This window comes from Ochotona princeps, chromosome 21, assembly GCF_030435755.1.
Source record: "Ochotona princeps isolate mOchPri1 chromosome 21, mOchPri1.hap1, whole genome shotgun sequence".
Lineage (NCBI taxonomy): Eukaryota > Metazoa > Chordata > Mammalia > Lagomorpha > Ochotonidae > Ochotona > Ochotona princeps.
This window is the reverse complement of record NC_080852.1, coordinates 21,849,190-21,870,220: the sequence shown is the minus strand read 5'-3', so window position 1 is coordinate 21,870,220 and position 21,031 is coordinate 21,849,190. Positions and strand designations below refer to the sequence as shown.

General features: G+C 40.7%; 1 protein-coding gene across 11 annotated transcripts in view; it reads right to left on the bottom strand.

The window, feature by feature from the left end:
• The window catches only part of ERC2 (ELKS/RAB6-interacting/CAST family member 2), an 899,314-nt gene that overhangs the window by 449,422 nt on the left and 428,861 nt on the right, over window positions 1–21,031 (bottom strand). For all 11 annotated transcript variants that reach the window (XR_009247350.1, XR_009247349.1, XR_009247351.1 and 8 more), the window contains 3 exons: window positions 16,425–16,562; window positions 8,631–8,771; window positions 4,217–4,357 (listed from right to left, as the gene is read on the bottom strand). Coding sequence is in view for 8 of the 11 variants with exons in the window: in XM_058678726.1 (XP_058534709.1) it covers window positions 4,217–4,357; window positions 8,631–8,771; window positions 16,425–16,562 (420 nt within the window). In the remaining 3 variants the exon portion in view is untranslated. The remainder of the gene's footprint in view (window positions 1–4,216; window positions 4,358–8,630; window positions 8,772–16,424; window positions 16,563–21,031) is intronic.

The window sequence follows — 21,031 nt, the reverse complement described above, 5'->3', positions numbered from 1 at the left end:
CTGATAGTAGGAGACTCTATTAAAGTTTGTTCTTAGACAAATGGCCCATTTTAACTAGTACAAGACCCACAATAATGATAGGCATTTATCAGTCTCAGAGTATAGCCCTATTTTAGAACCTAAGTCTAGTTTAGCTTCTATCTCTTGAATTCAGCACACATTGAATTGTTTGTTATTTTACAAATGCTAACCCCTGTGGTCGAGATGTCTGGGTTTGAAGGACCTGAGGGAGAACTCTATGAACTCAGGTCTTTGGTTGCCTCACATTTTCCAGTAGCATTAGAGTTGAGATTAAAAAGCAGGTAGTATCAGAGCTGGCAATATTCCCTTGAGTTCTTAACTTTTAAATTTCTATTCAAAAGAAATGCAGAGAACTCTGCACAGGTCATTTCTTAAGACAGAACGGAAATGAGAATAGACTTGCAAATATTTTCAAAACCTCCCCAGGATGGTTGCCAGTGACAAGTGACCAATGGATCCTCATGCTTTGATATGTTACAGCGGGAACTTTCAGAAATGACTTACTGGGTTGTACATCTGATTGAACAACTGCTCAGCTTGCTACATTGCAAAGTTGGGGAGGCATTGGAGCACAGACAGGGAAAGAAGGAAAGATCCAGAAAAACAGCATTAGCTCAACAAATCCAGTGCATCCGCACAGACGAACTGGTCATTAAAAAAAAGAAAAAGAAATTTTAGTTTCTAAACATTCCACAGTGAAAGTGAGAGGCTCTAGGGAAATAAAATGTTGACTTTGGCTCCTACAAAAGAATAGCTGGAATAAGAAATTGAAGGTTTGTGTTACTTTCCCTTTCTCAAGTTAAATAACCCATGAAATAAAGAAAGCTGTCCACTTTTGATGATACATGAAGTGCCGGCCTCCAGCCATGAATCAGAACTACTTTTGGCCAGGGTTACAATTTATGACCAGAACTTCAAAGATGGTAATAATAAAAGATTAATTAAATTTTATTGTTATATGTATAGCTCTTCTTTCATATTAATGCAAACCTGAATTTTGCAGTCTAACATCTGAGAAATATAGATTAGCAAATGGCAAGTTAGAGATAGTAAACTATCAGTATGTAAGATATTATTGGATTAACTTATATGAGGGAGGAAAAATATGTCAGTAGGAAGAATACAGAAAGAAAATACAACCTTATCTATTAGTTATGTTTTTACAATTAATTAGCTGTGTTACATCAAAATTAGCTTAAAATTTCATTTTCAAAGATATCCTGCTATATACAATTCACACCCTATCTGCTTTCTGTGGAAGCTTTAAATGTTTAAAGGTACTATTATTTGAAACAGTACTCTCAAGTTACATTGCTTAAATGCCTGTATCATTAATTTGAAACTTAATGTCAAGGTATAGGAAATAAAATATTACAGGAACTGTTACTGTGCTTTATGCTGAGACATGCCTTTTAAAAGTTGGGATTTATAGTTGTCAAGTCAATGAACTAAACAGTATCTTACCATTGTTTAAAAACACCCGCCTCAAGTGTGACTTTAATTGAGAAATTACTAATGAGCGTAAATCAAAACAATCTAATATATTATGCTTTTTAAATTAATTTCCAGCCACGTGGACCCATTAATTGACACTGAACTTCAAATACTGCTTTAAAAGATAATATGATCTTCGCTTCAATAATTAAACATTTCTCATTTGACTGGTAAATGCACCTACTTGTAGGTTCACTTAACAACTAGTAGTTTCACATTCTTTGGTTAGTATTGTTTCATCAGCCTCATTAGTATCCTAAGGATTTTCCCACATTTTTATTGTGTTTATAGAGGTGGGACAGAGTGTATAAGGAATAATAATTCCTTTTCTGCCTACAACCCTTTTTCATCACCAAGTAGTTGAAGAAATTTAATTCATAGAATAGAGGGTTAAAAGCAATAATGCGTGCAAATGTTCTCCACAAATGTATACAGAAACTCACTTTATCAAAGGCAATCATTGCTCATAAGACACAAAAAATTTTCAATCATAAAAGGAAATTTCAATTTCCAATTGTCACTGGCAGATAAGAATTCTGTTCAAATAAATGCACCTACAATATTGTGTAGATTTTACAGCGAGAATACCTGGACACTCACAAATGTGGAGCCAACTCCCAGTGGGAATTCATAGTATATTTATGACATAATAAAACTATTATGTTTTTCAGCTTTCATTTTGTAAACCTTTATATTTTGTTCACAAGTCACATAGCCTTTTATTTAAAAGGAGGCCCAGACACTCCTTGAGCTTTTATAGCTGCTTATTTTTCCAGGAGTAAATGATGTGTTTATATGTATGTTCTCATACTGCAGCCTTATGTTTTGAAATATTTCATGTAGATCTCAATTCTTTTTAAGATGATGGGCACTTGAGGTTTTTATGGAACTGGGTATTAGCACAAATTAAAGACTACAGAAAAAAATATTTTAAACTTTTAAAGTTAGTTAACACTAGAGAGCCAAAAATAACAAAAATAGCATCTGCAGGTTAGATATAAAAACATTTAAATGATCATTACCTTATTTAAACTCACTGAACTATGCGTTTAGGAGGTAGACTATGTAAATACGGAGAAATAAGTTATCTTTTCATAAATTAAATAGGCCCTTGGAAGCAACACAACCATGTTTGCTACTTTAAGCCTGGTGAAGAAGTAGAATGTTAAAATGCTACAGGAACAAAACTAATTAGGGTCCCAGGATCTAGTGTGTAAATTTCAGTACATGACACCTACTCTAAGTGATCTCTTGGGCAAACCACAGCTATGTTGAAAGAAACTATACTGAATTGCATAAACATCGATCTATTAAACTAGTCAAGTCATGTACATGGAAACTATAAGGACCAATACGGCTGCTTTCATTAAAGAGAAAGTATCTGGAGGAGTTCACTTCTTGACAGGCATGTGCATGTGTAACACATGACAGGACACATTGGCATGTCAAAAACAGAGTCCACAACAGCAGTGCACAGATAGCCAAGTCAGGCTCCAGCTAACCAGTCTCGGATGGACAACTTTGCTGCTCAAGACTTCCACTGAACTAAATATTGCCTGAAATAAGTGAGATGTTGAGTGGACTGGGAAATAGGTTTTGCAAGAGAGAGACTTTTCTCACTCTTTTCTTACAAAGAAATTTGTTCAGCATGCTCACCTTTGTATTAATAAGCAGACTTTAATGTAAAGCTTCCCCTGACGATTTCCTGAAGTGTCCCATCAATTGAGCACGCTCTAGTCACATCTCATTATATATTACATCACACAGAATGGTCTAGTACATTTTAAAGTTCTCAGAATCATCCTGCCACAGATCAGTGATTCCTCCATATCCCTCATTATCCATATCATATATTTTCATACCTTTGTAGCGAACAAATCCCCATGCCTGTGTGTTATGAATTATACACAGTCACATTTTATTACAGACTTCATTGCTTAGATTTTTATCATGTCCTCTGAATAGCTTTATAACTTGTTGAAGGGAAACAAAATGCTTAAACTCATAATGTTATGAGTTTTATGTGAACAATGAGTGCAGACGTACCAAACAACACAGGGGGGGGAAATCAAAGGAACAATGCATGACTGGAAATGCACTCCACAAAAATGTCCAGGTCAGAGAAAACACGTTGATGCCATGATGGAAAGATCCCAGGGTGTTTTCTAAAAGCCTTCTACATCTAATAAGCATTTAGACAGAAAGCCACATTGGGTCAATTATAGCCACTCCACAGATAGGCTAAGGACTTGACTGCTTTAATGAACTTCCAGAAATGTAACACCATCAGAAAAAAAAATGGCCAAGTTCTAACATAAAAATCAACCTTCTTCCAAAGTCATAAAAGTTTAGCTCTAATGGGGTCCCTGAAATCTTTGGTTACAAACATTTTCGTTTATCTTTTTTTTTTTTTTGATAGTTGAGATTTGCCCGGAGAATAATGGCTGTGTTTTTGTAATTTCTACTTCTGCCTCTATCTTTCATCTACTCTTCAAATTTTCTTTAGACAAGAAATCTAAAACAATTTTTTTCAGATTCAGACAGGTATGATGCAGACTTCTAAGGTGATAAACAGTGTTTTAATTTTTTTATCAGCAGATTGCAAGATATGAAATTTATAATTTTGGGAAAATGTCTCTTCCTCTCCTGTCTTATGAATTCATTTTAAGATGAGCACGTTGTTTTATGGAACTTCACTTACCTTTTTTAACTGTGCTTCCAATTTGCTGCATTCTTCTTTCTTTTGCTCAATGGCTATTTCTAAAGATTTTAATTTGGAGTCTCTTTTCAGCCCAGCAGAGGCTAATGAAGACGCATGTTCTTTGAGGTCAATTAAACTAGACTGAAAGGAAGGAAAGGCTGGTCAGTGAAATGTTGCAGTTTCTACAGTGTCTTCAATTAGAACATACTGATTCGATACACAGCAATAGAGTATGCACTAGACAGGAGAGGTAAATATAGTCATACTAAAGTAGCAACAGTCAGCTCTGACCAGAAAGTTAGAGCTGGCCAGCTTACAGACCGAAATGGGATCTAATGGCAGCAGAATCAAATGGGACCAAATGGTGTAATCAGAAAAGGCACATCTCAAGTCTCTGAGTCATGCTAATGATATAAACCTCATGGTGGTCTTCATACACCATGGCAAAGAAAGGTCCCAGATTTGCCATTTTCATGTATCACTGCCAAGCCTAACAAACCCTAAGCCAATAGAAACGAAAATACCAGCTTGAATGCCTTCTCCCCAATACAGAAATGTATGTATACATGTGTGTGTATATATATGTGTGCGCATATGTATATATACATATGTGTATATGTATATATGTATGTGGATATATATATCTCCACACACATATACATGAAGCATCCTATTTTATCAGATTCTTTTTCTTTAACTAAAAGAGATCACTGATTTTTCAAACATCAGTTGAAAAGTTAAAAAGTATTTTAAAATTTGGACTCAAGTGGACTTCATGTTCTAGTCCTCTGTAATTCAAACTCAGCAGATGCAGTGGATTTCCCCAGCTCTAACATGGATTCTGCCTAAATAGTTACTGGTCATCAATCATGTCCGTGTGCCTTTCTGTTACACTCTTAATTCCAAATTAAAGAAATAAATATCAACGTTTCATATCTGGGAAGGTATGAACATAAGTTAATATCTCAAAAGGCATTGCCATCACCAAATATAAAAGGGTTAGCACAGCATCCCTATGCCTACGATGCTCAGGTTTGAGGGCAAGCACCTGGCCTGGTGGTCAAGTCACTGGCTGTAATGCCCACCACCCACACTGGTATGCCTAGGTTCAATTTTCAGTCTCTATGTAAGTTGTTTCACCTAAAAGTGCAGACCACAGGAGGCAGCTGCTGGCACCTCAAGGAACTTAACTCCTGCCATCTCTATGAGAAACCTGGATCAAGTACCCAGCTCTTGGTGTGGGCCTGCCCCAGTCCTGGCTATCAGGGATATCTAGGGAGTGAACAAGCGGATGGGGAGACTTCTTTCTTCTCTTCTCTTCTCTTCTCTTCTCTTCTCTTCTCTTCTCTTCTTTTCTCTTCTCTTCTCTTCTCTTCTCTTCTCCTTTCTCCCTCTCTCTCTCTCTTCTGTCTCTCTCTCAAAATGTTTCAGCTTAATTCCAAACCAGGCACAGAGTCTTTCTCTCTTTCAACTATCTGCAGCACCTAGGAAGGTACTATGCACACAGTGATCACTCGGTAACTAAGTTGCCTAAAACTTTATACTAGATTGCTTCATAGATACTTGAATGACCTTAACAATGACAGTCACCATCACTCAGCAAGGTGTTCTTAATTCCTCTCTGTGGGACTGGTTAGCCAATGACTTCTTTTACTTCAGGACACTGAAGTTCACACTAACTCTCTTATAAAAAAAACCACATAGTGATTAAAGGCAGAAACGGGTTTCAAATGCAGGCCCACAAGTCTGATTTCAATTCTCTTCATCTAGCTATTCTATCAGTAGTGAAGATTATTATAACCCCAATGAAATATAAGCTCCCTATTAATATCAACTCTACCAGAATCTTTTTAATTAGCCATGTGTGAGGTTCAGTTTCAGTCATCATGGTGGAGTTACTGCCCCAGGTGTTAATCAATGCATCTCTATGAAGGTATTGTGTAGTCATGACCAACTGACTTTAAGTACAGAACCTTATCCCCAGAACTTTGGGTGGGCCTGCTCCTATCAGGGAGCATCTGAAGCAGAAATGAGATTTCCCTGTAGAAGAAGAAATTACATCTGGAGTACAGTGTCACCTGTCACCTGTCCTTTCTTATACCCCACCCTGTGAATGACATACAACTAAGCCTGCACAACAGTGCAGAATGAGTCCTTCAATCTGGTTCTAGTATGGTTCTGCTTTCCTGGTAGAGTCTGACTGACACATGTAGCACAATGCCAAGCACATTTCTACAGGAACAATGTTTCCTGACATGGGATCTGCACTTCATCCAATACTGGCACTGCTGACAAAACCAGTTACATTTACAGCTTATTTTGCAGGACAGCATTGTGACACATGGGTGAAACTCCCTTCTGCTCCCATAGTATCCCATCCTGAGCACTGGTTTGAGTCCCAACTGTTCCACTTCTGATCCAGCTGTTTGCTAATGTATCTGGGAAGGCAGTGCATGATGGCTTCATTTGTATTTGGACTCATGTCACTCCTGTGGGAGACTTAGATGGAGTTGCTGGCTCCTGGCCTCACAGCCTTGACTGTTGCTGCCATTTGAGGGGTGAACAAGCAGATGGGAGATCTTTATCTCCCTAAATCTGTCGCTCTAGTGATAAAATGAATCTTTTTAGAAAAGATTCATGGAGGAATCCAGCATGTTTAATGATCTCTTTGCAATGAGAAGTCTCCACACTGGTTTCAAAGTGACAAGTACAAAAAGACTACTTCCTCCCACATGAGAAGGTTACAAGTGAGTTCAAAGCTTCTGTGACTTCTGTCACTCAGACCAAAGTGATTTCTTGAGGATGCAATTGGCAGCGAGATAGTAGGTAGAGGGCTTATACTTCTTTTGAAATGATCCACTGTTTAAAAAAAAAAAGCATTATCCTTCAATTGTCAGGTTCATACACTTTGCTTCTGAGTTTCCTTCAGACTTCCCTTATTCATGTTCTCCTTTGCCTGGATGCTTAATGAAGACAAGAGCTTTTAACTGGAACAGGATTATCACTATTTGAGGAGCAGGGACCACGGGGTGCTGGGAAACAGGTGTGCAGTGTGCAGTGTGCAGTGTGCAGTCCAGTGGGGAGAAAAGGACTGCACAGTCCTAAGGGAGATGGACATCTTCTGCAGGCAAAAATAAGAGTGAAGGGGCCTACTGAAGACAATGACACATATCTCAGAGCTGTAGAGAACAGACAATGTACCACTACCTCACACATACCCCAGTCAAAGTTGGAAGGCTTACGGCAGCCATTCAGTCCTGCTTTCAAAAACACTACTTGGAATGCCTGCATCATATATCCCAGTGCGTGGGTTAGAGTCTATGCTTTCCTTCCAATTCCAGCTTCTTGTTGATGTTTACAGTGAAAGGCAGCAGGTAATAGTTCAAGAACTTGGTTCTGTGCTACCCATGTGGGAGACCTGGACTGAGTTCCAGCTTGTGGCAGTGGCCTGGTTTAGTCCCAGCTATTGAGGTTAACTAAAGAATGAACCAGATAACAGTTCTGTCTCGTCTTTGCCTTTCCAATAAGTAAAATAAGTAAAGAAGACTTTTATAAAGAAAAAAAAAGTTCAGGAATTAAAAGTATCCTTTACAGTATGAGCATCAGAGAAAGAGAAAACAGCTCAAGCCTACTTCTCCATGCACCTTAAGCAGAAAGCCTCTTTAAACAATAATGGCTTACCTTTTAAAATGAAAGGTGGCATTTATGGTCTGTATTCATGTTTGAAATGGTGTGAAAACACTATTTAGATTGTCTGCTCTAACATAAAAATAATACTCTTCCAGTATACCCATATCTAGCCTCTTTCTCTGGGTCTAGCATAAAACCACTTCCACCTTCAAGGTGTCTGATGATCCATTTGAGAAGCACAGAGGAATGTATAGCACCCAACACAAGGATTAGCCATTACTGTAATCATCATCACCACCATCAGTGCTCAAGGATCATGGCACTTTGAAAAATTATAGATCCAACTCCCTGATAATGTGCCTGTGAAAGTAGCAGAAGATGACCTAAGTACTTGGGTCCCTGCCCCCCAAATATGCCAGACTGTGGCAGCCATTTGGGGAGTGAACCAGCAGGTGGAAGATCCCTCTTTCTACTTTCTTTCTCATTTCTTGCTTAGTAAGTCTGCCTTTCAAATAAATAATAATATATCTATAATTCCTCTAAGATATGGAAAGATAGCAAGACAAAGTTTCAGGAAGTTGCAGTGTACATGGTTGACAGAGAAAACTTATAGGGCACGTCACCAACGAAGGAAACAAAGCATTTTCCCTTAAATCCAGGCAGCTTTACCAGGTTCCTTAACCTTCACACAGTTCCTCCAACTAAGGCTCTGCCCTCTCGCAGTTGGAATGGAAACTGGTTTTTGAAGGTTATCGGGGTGGTCTACTGTTTCTTGCACACTCACCTCCTTCTCAGTCAGCTCAGCCTGTAAAGCATTGACCTTCTCCTTCAGGTCCTTGTTCTCTTTCCGGAAGGATTCTATCTCTTCTAGTCTTTCTCGATCATCTCTCTCCCGCTGTTCTTTCAAGCGCTCAATTATTCTCTCCTGGTAAGCAATCGTCCAGAAAAAGACATGAAAACCCATCAACAACACAGCATATTAAAAGATAAAATTAAAAGAAATATAGTCAAGCAATGCCCTAGAAGAATCAAAAGAACCAAGAGCTGCAGTTCTATGTGTGTGCAAAGAGACATTAACACCGTTTGGAAGACAATCGACAGATTTTGAATTGTTAACCAAAGTTAGCATCAGAGTGCAAGGTATCTTAATGCTCAAGCTCTGAGGCTGTTCTTGACTCATGGTAGTACCCAGCAAGTTCCTAGAGACCGGTTCTGGAAGAAAAATGCAGGTACCAGGACGCAAGACTCATGAAAGTGACACAGCAGACTGATGGCTCGGCTCAGTCCTCTTTGCTTTGCTTCCTTGTTTGCCATTGAAAAGCCTTCCTTCAGTTTCTAAAGACTCTTTTCTGGGTAGTCAGGGGACCAAAGGAGGACAGACCCCAAGAGGAATCTTTAGGAACAGGTCTTTGGTGTAGCAGCTGAAGTTCTTGCTACTCCACTTTCTGATTCAGCTTCCTGCTGCTGTGTAACCACTGAGGCAACAGAAGATAGTTCAAGTACTTGGGCAACACCGAGTTTCAGGCTCCTGGCTTCTCTGACCAAGCACTGATTGTTGCAGGCATGTAGGGAATGAACTAGCAGACAGAGCATCTTTTTCTGCATCTGTCTCTCTGTCCTTAAAAAAAAAAAAAAAACTTTTTTAAGCCTTAAAAAAAGAGGAAAATCATATTTGGGTAAAGCTTGAATTAGATTTTTTTAAACTTAGTTTCAAATTACTCAACACATAGCTGAGATTCGCTTTGGATGGCCACATTAAAAACTGTTGGTGTGAGGATGGCACTGTGCTGCAGCGTTACTCAACATTTACAATGCTAGCATCCTATATCAGAACACCAGTATATGTCAGGCATCCTGTATCAGAACAGATGCTGTACTTCTAACCCAGACCCCCAACTAAAGCACCTGGAAGGGCAGCAGAATACAGATCAAGCACTTTGACACCTGCCACCCACGTTATTACTGACTTGAGTCTAGCTATTTCCCCATCTGTGAAGTGAGCCAGTGAATGGAAGATCTCTCCCTACCTCTCTCTGTGTCATTCAAATGAACAAATAATCTAAAAAATATATATATTGGTGCAACAATTAAGCCTGAGAATCCTTTATATTCTTATGATCACAGTGGAAGACAAGGTCTCATATGTAAGACAACTATAAAAGAGTGTTTAACGCAGAGGGGAGTTAGCTTGAAAACAGCCTGTGATTTAGAATGCCCCAAGGAAGAAACTGTTCTCCCCAATGATAATAATTTATGTATTAGTGCTTTCAAGGGGGGGAAATGTTGTACCATTGCTGTTTAGCAAATATTTAAAGACACTTTAAATAAAGTATATTATTACAACAGTGGGGGGTAGAAACAGAAAAATGAGTCTAGTAATTGCCTGTGAGTTTGTGATTCTAGTGGCTCAGCTCATGACAATGGTGAATGGATGGCTATGTGATCTGTAAAAGAAGAAAATAACCAGAGTGTGCGTTATGTCTCTCTTTGGGGCTTCCCAAGACTTCAGCAACTGAGCCCTTGATGCCTGATGTCTTTGCAACTATGGGTTACCCAGACACTGGACCCTCTCCATCCCTTCATTTCTATAGCATGTGGCTGTGGAGTGACATTTCCTAAGCCTCAAACTGATCATGTCACCTTACTATTTTGAACTCCCCCTCCCTCTCCGCAAGAATCCCTCTGCTAAGATTGTACAGCATTTATTTCCACTCAACACTCTTTTCAGGTCTCTCTGCCAAGTCTCCTCTCCAAGCCTACCTTCCTAGAAGCTAACACTCAAATCCTATGCCTCGTTTTAACCCACGGCTATGCCAACTGTGTGGCATACAACAGGAATTTAAAAACCTGATGGAAGGAACCACAATTCAAATCCGGGATCATCTTGGCTTCAGAGTAAGGATAATAAAATAAAGCCAGCATGTTAACATCTAGAAGGTGTCAGAGTCATTGGGAAAGTCGCTGACTCTGCTCTAATCACCTGTACTATTGTTTGGGCATTGATGACAAAAAAAAATCAGGAAGTACTAAATATTTTTAAGTGTTATTGATGATTCAATACTATAAAATATTTCTTCGTCAATCACAAAGCTAATTTGCCTGTCAGCTACACAGAGCCAAACGTCAAAAACATGTGTTAAAAGGCTCTAATATGCCATGATCTATTTGATTAACAACTAACTTGTAGAAATTCCAACAATGTGTTCTTGTTTTAGTCTTATTTGCATTGGCAAGCTCTCCTTAGGCACTCATCTGGCTCTGTACAGGTCTAATCTATTTGTACTTTATCACCAGGCGGGAACTGGATTGCAGTGGCTTCCAGCTCTGCTATCTGGCTTTTTCCACTGCTTATCTACTGTGTGGCTAGCTTGGCGAGACTGGCTTTGTAAATACAGTGGGTTCCGTCTCTTGGGCTTCTGTGTGTCAATCCTATAACTAAGTCCAATTCCATCTTAATTCACTGAGTGGTATTTTTTTTTTTTTTGCACACTCTCAACAGCTGAGTAAATCCCTGGAAATCAAAAGGAATAACAAACTCCCTGGGATGTCATAATCCCAGGGAAATAGTGAAGCATGCCTGATGAATTCTAGTTACTGGCCAAAAAGACAGCAAATACTTAAATGTACTTACGAATTCATGAATATCTATTAATCATTTTATTTTTTCACATCATACCTTGTTTCAGAGGATCTGCTCAATTAAATGTGGATAAAATGGAATTTGTGTGATAGAAGCCATTTACAGTACACTGTGATACTGTCAAAAACTTAAGAGCCTGAGGGTTTGAATTACAGTCATACTCATTCTCTGTGAGCCCAAAGGCCTTGAGATCATCTAAGGGAGGCAACAAAATCCCCATCAAGTGACTACTTGGAGTGAAAATGGCTTTGAGGCATTCAGTCTTGATGGATTAGCATGTGTCATGATGTCATGATTGACTGATGATGTCTGTCTCCACCTAGAAACAAGGAATGCTGATGCAAGTCTTCAGAATTTTCATTCCTGAGCAACTCATTTCACCTTATTGAGTCCATTTCTCATCTTCAAAATAGAAGAACATGGAAAAGTGGTCTTCCAATCTCGGGCATCAGAATCCCGAGCATGCTTAAAAACCAAATGCTCCTGGATCCCGTATAAGAGCATCTGTAAGAAAAAAATCAAGAGCTCCTAGGCCCAACAGGAGAGCATCTGTAAGAAAAGGGACCTACGAAACTATTATAAGACCCTCTTTGGGAGCAGGGGCACTAACGTTTGTGTGCATTGCTAAAATGCAGCTTAGTATGCTCACATCTCACATTGGAATGCTTGGATTCGAACCACAATTCGCTCAATTCCAGTTTCTTGCTAACATGCTCTGTAACTACTCAAGCTTCTGGGAGGCAGGGTGATGGCTCAGGTAGCTGGGTTGCTGCACCCACTGAGGAGACATAAGTTGTGTTCTAGATTCCTGGCATTGGTATGCCCTAGCACTAACAGTTGCAACCATCTGAATGAGAGATTTTTCTCTTTCTTCCTCCTTTTCCTTTGTGCCATGCCTTCCAGATAGATAAGTAATTAACAACAACAACAAAAACAGGTGGGAAGACCAGCTGGATACCTATAAAGGTTTAGTACTCACTATAAATAAATAATTAAACCCTTTTTATTCTGTGATAAACTTGTCAGTTCTAGCTCATTATTTTATCTAAATGAGAATTCCATTTTGGGCACACTTTGAAAAACTTCCTCCAAATAAATTGCTCTTTGTTTATTTTGATCCTTCATCACTCTGAAAGACTGAAACTGAGATGCAAAAAGATTTGGAAACAAACACCCCATAGGTCAATACTAAGCCTCAGACACATTTTGGTGTGCTTTGAGCATCATAATTTTTTAAAGATTTATTTTATTTGTATTGGAAAGGCAGATATACAGAGAGGAGAGACAGAGAGGAAGATCTTCCGTCCGATGGTTCTTCCCCAAGTGACGGCAACAGCTGAAGCTGAGCCAATACGAAGCCAGGGGCTCTACCAGGTCTCCCATGCGGGTGCAGGGTCCCAAGGCCTTGGGCTGTCCTCTTCTGCATTCCCAGGCAACAAGCATGGAGTCAGATGGGAAGCAGGGCCACCGGGATCAGAACTGGTGCCCATATGGGATCCCGGCACGTTCAAGTGAGGACCTTAACCACTAGCATCATAATTTTTTAAACCTTTAACTCAAATCTTTCGAGATAGGTCAGGCACACTTAACAGCAGCCCCTCCTGTCTTCCATCAAGCTCATGTTCCTTTTTGTTGTTGTTGTTTTTTACTTTTTTATCCCTGCCTGATCCTTCCTCTAGTCATCTAAGACTCCAACACGTCACCTACGGTCCAATTAGGATGCCATGGGCCCGGATACTGCCCAGCAGCAAGTTGCATAATTCCTCATCATGGTAGTTCCAGAAGAGCATGGAACATAGAGGTTAGCCAATTCAAATGTCCTGTTGAAGACGAGATACTGACAGGGCCCAGAGCAGAGGCCTTGTCCTCTGATGATGCCACTCTCCAGTGGTGAAGCCAGTCAGAAGAACGGACTCCTGCAGACCTGAGCTTTCCTTCCAGGAAACCTCCTCAGCCCCAAAGAAAACACTTCAACAAGCGGGAGTAGTTTCAGATTTGGGATTAGCTTTGGGATTTGAACCAGAATAAATCAAATCTTAATTGGACTTGGAGGGGGAAGAAAAGATAAAATCCTGCCAAAAATCCATGACATGGAAAATTACATGGTATATATTTGCTTCTGCAAAAGAAAGAAATTGAGAGGTAGAAATGGACTGACATCAGATCACCCAAAAATGCAAAAGGGACACATAATCTTTAATAGTTTTTGAACCAATATTCCCTCCATTCAGATTTGACAAATAAATGCATTATGAAATCTTCTGGAAATGCATTCTTAAAAGTTGACAAAAGAATGCTTTTCCCCTAAAAGTTATCTTATAAAATAGTTTGACATGTCTTCCAATAAAATCTTACAATTATTATTTTACCTATACTTAAATTTTTAGTAAAGGCATAAAAACTACATAGCCTTAAAATTATGTCTCTCTTCTTAACTTCAAAAAAGATTTTTTTTTGAATTATACAGCAGTGATTTTCAGACTAGAGTGTGTATCAACATGAACTAGGGATATTTTTAAAGCGCAGATTTGCAGGTCCTATGCAAGGTTCTGAATAGGTAAGATATTGCTGGGTCCAATAGTTTAGATTTTTAATAGGCACTTCTCGGGGGTGGGGGGTGGTGGTGGTGGTTCTATAGTAACAGCAGAGAAATCTTCTTTTAGAAATATAGGCTTAGGGAACCATGGACACTTAAATCTAACTCCCCCACTCAGCTTATGGGATATGGGAGGCCCTGGGAGGGAGAACTCCATGCCAGGCTCACTCAGCTACTTAGCAGGAAGAGCAAGACCAGCACCAGAGTCTTGTTCCCCTGGACCTCAGTAATGGCATGCCATCCAAAATGGAAATCTCACATTGCTGCCTGTCCTTCTGCTACCAACTGCTGCAGAATCCAAGTCATGAGAAACATTAAGAGAACACAGCAGGCTCTGTGGGGGACATTTGGAAAGTTAGGAAACAGGTGTGTAGCTTAGCACTTTAGAGGCCTATTAAGATGCCTGTGTTCTATCTTGGAGTGCCTGGGCTTGAGACATGTCTCTGGCTTCTGGTTCCAGCTTCCTGTGAATGAACTCAGCAGCAGTGGTGATGTCTCAAGTGGTTAAGTCTCTGCCACTCCAAGGACCTTAGATTGAGTTCCTATATCTCACCTTTTGGGTTTTCTACCATCCCAGCCATTGAAGGCATTTGAGGAGTGAACAGGTGAACAAAAGCTCTCTCTCTCAAAAAAAAAAAAAAGTAAAAACAAAGAAAAGTTGATTTTTTTTATTCTGATTCTGAAAATAATCAATACCAAAGACCTAAACGCTACTTTGACACATGACATATCCACTCAAAATAGATGTTGTCTTTTTCCATAGGTGCTAGAGAACTTGACCAGCACTCCAGTCATTGCTCCAGGTACTGTCCTTGAACACTTAGAAGGGCAAGGATACAAGATATACAAAATTCACCTGCAATAAACGCCCAGAGAATGAATGAATCCATTTAGCTAGAACAAGATGTATTATAAATAATTTTCTAAGTCAGTAAGCATTAAAACTTGTCCAATGGATATCATTAATCCATTCATAATTTTACTCTAAGTAAGTCTTAAGAAGGCAACTTTCAGAATGGCTTCCTATTTGCTTCAGAATAAAAGCCAAATTGAAAAAAAATATATTTTCTTAGGCCTGGCATGGTAGTCTACTGGCTAAAGTCCTTGTCTTGCATTTATTAGAATCCCACATGGTCATCAGTTCTAATCCCAGTGGCCCTGTTCCCATCTACCTCCCTGCTTGTGGCCTGGGAAAGCAGTCGGGACGGCCCAAAGCCTTGGGACCCTGCACTTGCATGGGAGACCTGGAAGAAGCTCCTGGATCCTGGGTTCAGATTAGCTCAGTTCCAGCCATTGTGATCACTTAGGGAGTGAATCAGTGGATGGAAGATCTTCCTCTCTGTCTCTCCTCTCTGTATATCTGACTTTCCAATAAAAACAAGTAAATCTTTAAAAAAATGTATTTTCTCTTAGCAGCTCCATTGCCCCTTCACTAGTTCATCCTCCTAGTGCTAGACCTCTCCTAGGCCTGGCACAACCTCTTCAAGGACCTAGGTCCCAGCCCTTGTTGACATCCAGGAGAATATCTGAGGGTATCTAGGCTGTGTTCCTAAGGGAATGATTAATAGCAACAATGACAACTATAATTTATATCCCCTGTTCTAAACACATCCCATATCTCAATGCATTTGTTCCTCAGGTACTAGAATATGTGCTATTATCACAATTTTCTTTTACGGAAGCAGCAACTAAGGAACTGACAGCTGATGTAACTTGTCCAAGTTGGTGTATGTTTGACCTAGGATCTGAACCCAGCCAGTCCAGCTCCCAAGTCCCCACGGCTGACAGGCATGTGCTACAACTCCTCAGGAAGCTGGCTTCTCAGAAGCAGAGTGGTTACGCCTACAGACAGGAACTCACAACCCAGGCTGTGTAACACCGTGTACACAGTCAGAAACAGGAGGGAATGTGGTACAACTGGAAACCGAGAAGTTGAACACAGTGCACAGAAAAGAAGGGGACAGAGATGGAGGATAAGGCAGGAAAGAAAGGCACAGAAAGCACAGATGGAAGGCAGGCAGGCAGAGAGGTTCTGAGGCACGAAGCAGAGCAGATGGGCGGATGGACCCAGGGAGTCAGGTGAGGGAATTACAGTTGTTAGCATCCTCTAGGCAAGAACAAGCTAAGTGAGGATTTCCAGGAGGACCAAGGGTGATGTGATGAGAGAGGGATTTCAGAAAGACAGCCCTAGCCACAGTGGGCTAAGCCTACTGAACAGGGTTGGCATGGGAATGCGAGGCTTGAACGGGACTGCAGGCAGGTGTGTTCAAATGCACAGGAATGACCTCCTCACCATAATGCTTCCCTACAGGCCAATCCCCCCCTGCTGAGCGTGAGCTCACCTTCTCTGACAGGGCCTCCTCTAGCGTGGCCAGCGCAGTGTCCGTGTTGCTGGAATCCGTCTGCAAGGACTTCACTCTGTCTTTCAGGTTGGTCAGTTGCTTGTCTTTATCCCTAAGTTGTTCTTGCAAGTTCTCAATCTAAAAATAAAGATCACCGTTTTTAATGCACATGTTAGTCTCTATCCAGAGCCAAGAATCTTCACATCGTTCTGTCAAAACAGAAAACAGACATAAGATTATGGAAACCTTTGGCAGGAGGATGCTTCACTTTGACTTACACTCCAAGGCCATGTTCAGGAGAGCTTCCATTTCATTCAACTTTGTATGTAAACAGTAATCCCCATGAGAGGAAGGACTGTGCAAGCCTTCTCATATGTAATCACTATTATCCCTATCTGTGTCTATCCCTTGTCCCAGATTGTTAAGTCTCAAGTCCAGGGACCTAACGCTGGAACAGTGAACGGGAAAAATGTTTACACAAGATTAACTCATTCATTGAACAGCCCTTTATTGGGTGGCCGTTTTGCACCACACACTGTATCAGTATATAGCAGAACCCATGTACTCATTCACTCACCCCTTGATTCAATATTCAACTTTGCGATATGTCAAATGCTGTCAAGTGGCTGTTTCAAAGTAACCACATGAAAAGCCAAAGAGGTTATCACCAGCAGACTGTTAATGGGAAGAGCTTGCGATAGAAGTCAAATGTAACAAGTACTAAACACTCCATTTGGCAACTAAGTCATGTGCTGGCAACCAACCAGCCACTTTTATCTCCTATCTGCAGCCTGAAATAAACACACCAAACAGTCGATTATAACGCCTGCCCGGCAGCAGCAGCAGCAGCGGCAGCAGCAAGGACCTTCTCTTGGGCATTGCGTACATTATCATTCATGTTTTTATTCTCTGCTTTCAAACCCTGTATTTCTTATCTATGGATTAAATAGAGCCCCACTGTACAAACAATTTATTCATATTAAGGGTTTTAAAATGACAAGCAAAAAAAAGCAGTACAACTCTCAGATAAGTCCATTCAAAATATTTGTATTCTGTACCCAGCTTTCTCAGGGAATCATTCCAACTGCATGTTTCACAATGTATGACTCAAATTGGGATCGCCTGAGTCCTCCAGCATGAACCTGGAATGACAATACAAATAGTGCTGGTAGCTGCAGGAGGAGACAGGGACAGCCACAATGAAAGTGGCAGCAGTAACAGCATCATTAGGGCTCTAAAGGCAAAAACTATGATTTTGCCAACTGTCCACGGATAGGACATGGGCTTGGTTATTTTTCCAGTGGTTACAGTGGAAAGTAACAGTGATGGCTTCTTCCCTCCTCCCCCCCATCATTCCCTCTCTACTTCCATTCCTCCCTTCATTCCGATATCCCTCCCTTCCATCTATCCATCTTTCTTCTTCTTCTTCTTCTTCTTTTTTTTTGGTCTGCCTTAACATTGACATGCTGGAAACTCAGCATCTATGTCAAATAGTTAACTTTCTCCTTCACTAAAACACACTGTGTTCCACTGTTAAAATTTACAGTTCCTCCATGAGGAACACAGGAACTCAAAAAGGCACAATCCTCTTCAGTCGAAACTAAGACTTCCTCCACTCCAGACAGGAGTTCACGTGGCTTCACATTTTAAGCAAATGTGTGTGCATGAATGTGGATGGCCATGAGTCACAACGATCATGGCATAGAAGAAGCTGGCTGGCAGCTGAGAGAACGGACTCCTGAGGAGAGTGTCCATCATGACTTCGAGTTTACATGTACCCATGGATACACTGTGCAAACACACAGTGGCTCCAAGCAAACCCATTAGGCTTCCCCTGCCTTTCCTAGCAGACTATGGCCTGGGTAGGGGACGGAAGTGACTTCCTCTGAGGACACTGGTCCTATGGCGGGGGTAGGTAACCAATTCACCTGATGCTGGGCATCTGAGAGACAGAGGACAAAGAAAACCAGCTGTGAGTTCAGATGAAATTCCCTGGGACCTCTGCAAACAACGATAAAGATGACAAAGGAAACTGAGAATCAGCGCTCCTCCCAGCAGGCAGGTAGGGCCTAAGAGCTGTGGGATTAGGAGATGATGACCCTGGGGCCAGCTGAGGGACACGCCTGTTCACTTTGTGTCCCAGTAGATCCACAAACAATGCAGACAGGATAACAAGACCCATACCTGAGGTACCCCGAAACAGGCAGGGCTGCCCCACTTTAAGAAATGGAGTACAAAGGATTCTTAAGAGAGAGACATAGGGTGTAAAATGGTATGGAGGATATAGTTTCTTGCATAAATTTATCAAATCAATCTATAAATCAATACATACATCCAGTGGTTGGGGGAGGGAATCCCAAGAAACTTTAACGCTTGGAAGAAGGTTGTCGATGGTAGGGCCAGAGGGAAGTGTCTGTTTTTCACTTTTATACATTTCTGCAGTTTTCTGCGTGAATTGTCTAACTACATGGGCTTTATTCCCATGCAGTAACACTGCCAGAAGGCTCTCACCATACACGCTGATGCTAGGGCTGTACTTCAGAGCTTCCAGAGCTAAACAAACTTCTTTCTAAAGTACGCAGCCTCGGGTATTTTGTTGTAGCAACACAAAAGGGACTAAGATATCAAAGTACAACCAATTACAAATGATTGGTTCCTTTATACCATGGCTGTCAAGTCAATACTTCAAAATGATGCTTACATATAGCAGTGAACTGTGTGCAGCTAACTCTGGAAGCAGAATCCTCAGAGATGATAAAAAAAAGCATACTGTAAAATAATTTATCAACAATTTTATTAAAAGGAAATATTCTTGTATAGAAAAAAAAGACATGTATATAAAAGGAATCCACTCACGCATTTCATTTAGCAAGCAGATGACAAATGATTTAACTTTTGCTCATGTTTTTTTTACACTGGCCCACAAGGCTTCATCTTGAAATCAACTACAATGTTTCAGATGAGTTCTTTCAATGAGTTTTAAACATTCAAGTGTTTACTTTTTCAAAGGACTAGTTGTAAGAGAAAATGCTTCTTTGTTACTCCTGGAATTAAAAAAATGATTGAAATTCTTAAAATTTAAATTTCAGTACATTAGTGAAACGTAAAATTCTGGATGTTTCAAAAAAATGTCTACAGCTTTCTCATGTTCACACATTGCTATGACACTTGCAAGAAAAACTTTTGGAATCCATTTCTTCAAGGGCTGAGGTTGCACAGGGTTCAAAGAGCAGGAAATAGGAAATAAGCAAATTGCAAATCAGGGAGCAGGAGGTTTAGAGTAGAAAGGGTGGATTTCTTGAGAAATCTCAGATGTTGAAAAGATCCAATCTTCCTGATATTATGCATGAGGCCCTCCTGGAGATGGTCTGCTTAATCGTTCACCAGCCACAAGGCCAAACAACTCCTACTTCCTTCCAGGAAAAGGCCCTCCTTATCCTTCCACATCCATTTCTTCTGCTTGGAATGCTTTTCCTAACTCCACTTGTCATGCATTTAAATCCTACTCAAACTTTTACACATGAGCACATTCCATAGCTATTCCCAAAGTTTCTCTGGATCCTACATATTCCTCACACACTGCCTCCTTGGGGCCCACACTGTGACACAGCAAGTAAAGTTGCCACCCAAGACACCGGCATCCTATATGGGCACCAGTTCATGCATGTTCTGGCTGCTCCACTTCCCATCCAGCATCCTGCTAATGGACTGAAAAAGGAGCAGATGGCTGAAGCATTTGGGCAGCTGCCACCCACAACAAGACCCAGATGAAGTTCCTTGGGTCCAGTCAAGTGCAAGCTGTAGAGGCCATCAAGGGGGTGAACCACAGCATGGAGGATCGCTGTGTCTATGCTCTCTCTGTAATTTTGACTTTCAAATAAACAAACCATGAAAGAAAAACAAAGACTGTCTCTCTTCCTATCTCCAAAACCTTTCAGTGAATTCAATCAGGTCAACAGCTTTCTTACACTCCCTGTTAGTGCTCTGGCTGTGGCACCCACCTGTGTTAATAGTACCACTCACTGATTAAGTGAACTGATGAAGGAAGGAACCTTGAAGAGAATGGCTGCAACAAAGACAATACAAAAAAAAAATGATGGCCGAGTTCCTTCAGCTCTGGTACTCTACAAGGAAATGAAAGGTGATTCCTACAGTATACACATAGCCTCAGGGTATCTAAAATGCTTAAGCAGCTTTATATCTCCAAATACAATCTGGCTTCTTTTATGCAACTCTGAAATTTGGTTATTAGTAGTTTGTTCTTGACAAGGTACCTTTTTCCCCAGGGTTTGTGTTACCCACACATGAATTACCAAAGTTAACAGCTAAAGCAAGAGAAACAGCTCAAGCTAAGTTCAGCAGGAAAGCCGAGAGTGCATAAAACCACCCGAAAGGTGAAGAAACCAGGTTCAGGGAAGAGCTTCTGGAATGATGCCCAAAGAGCTGATGCAAGGGTTGACTACAAAAATGCTGTTGACCAGCTGCTGACTACTAAACACACTGAGGCTCACAGAGCAGGTCGAGGCTGCCATGGACCACTGAACACTGCCAACAGGACTACCATCACAAAGTCCCGTGGCCTTGGCCTTGGAGTCGTGGCAGTAATG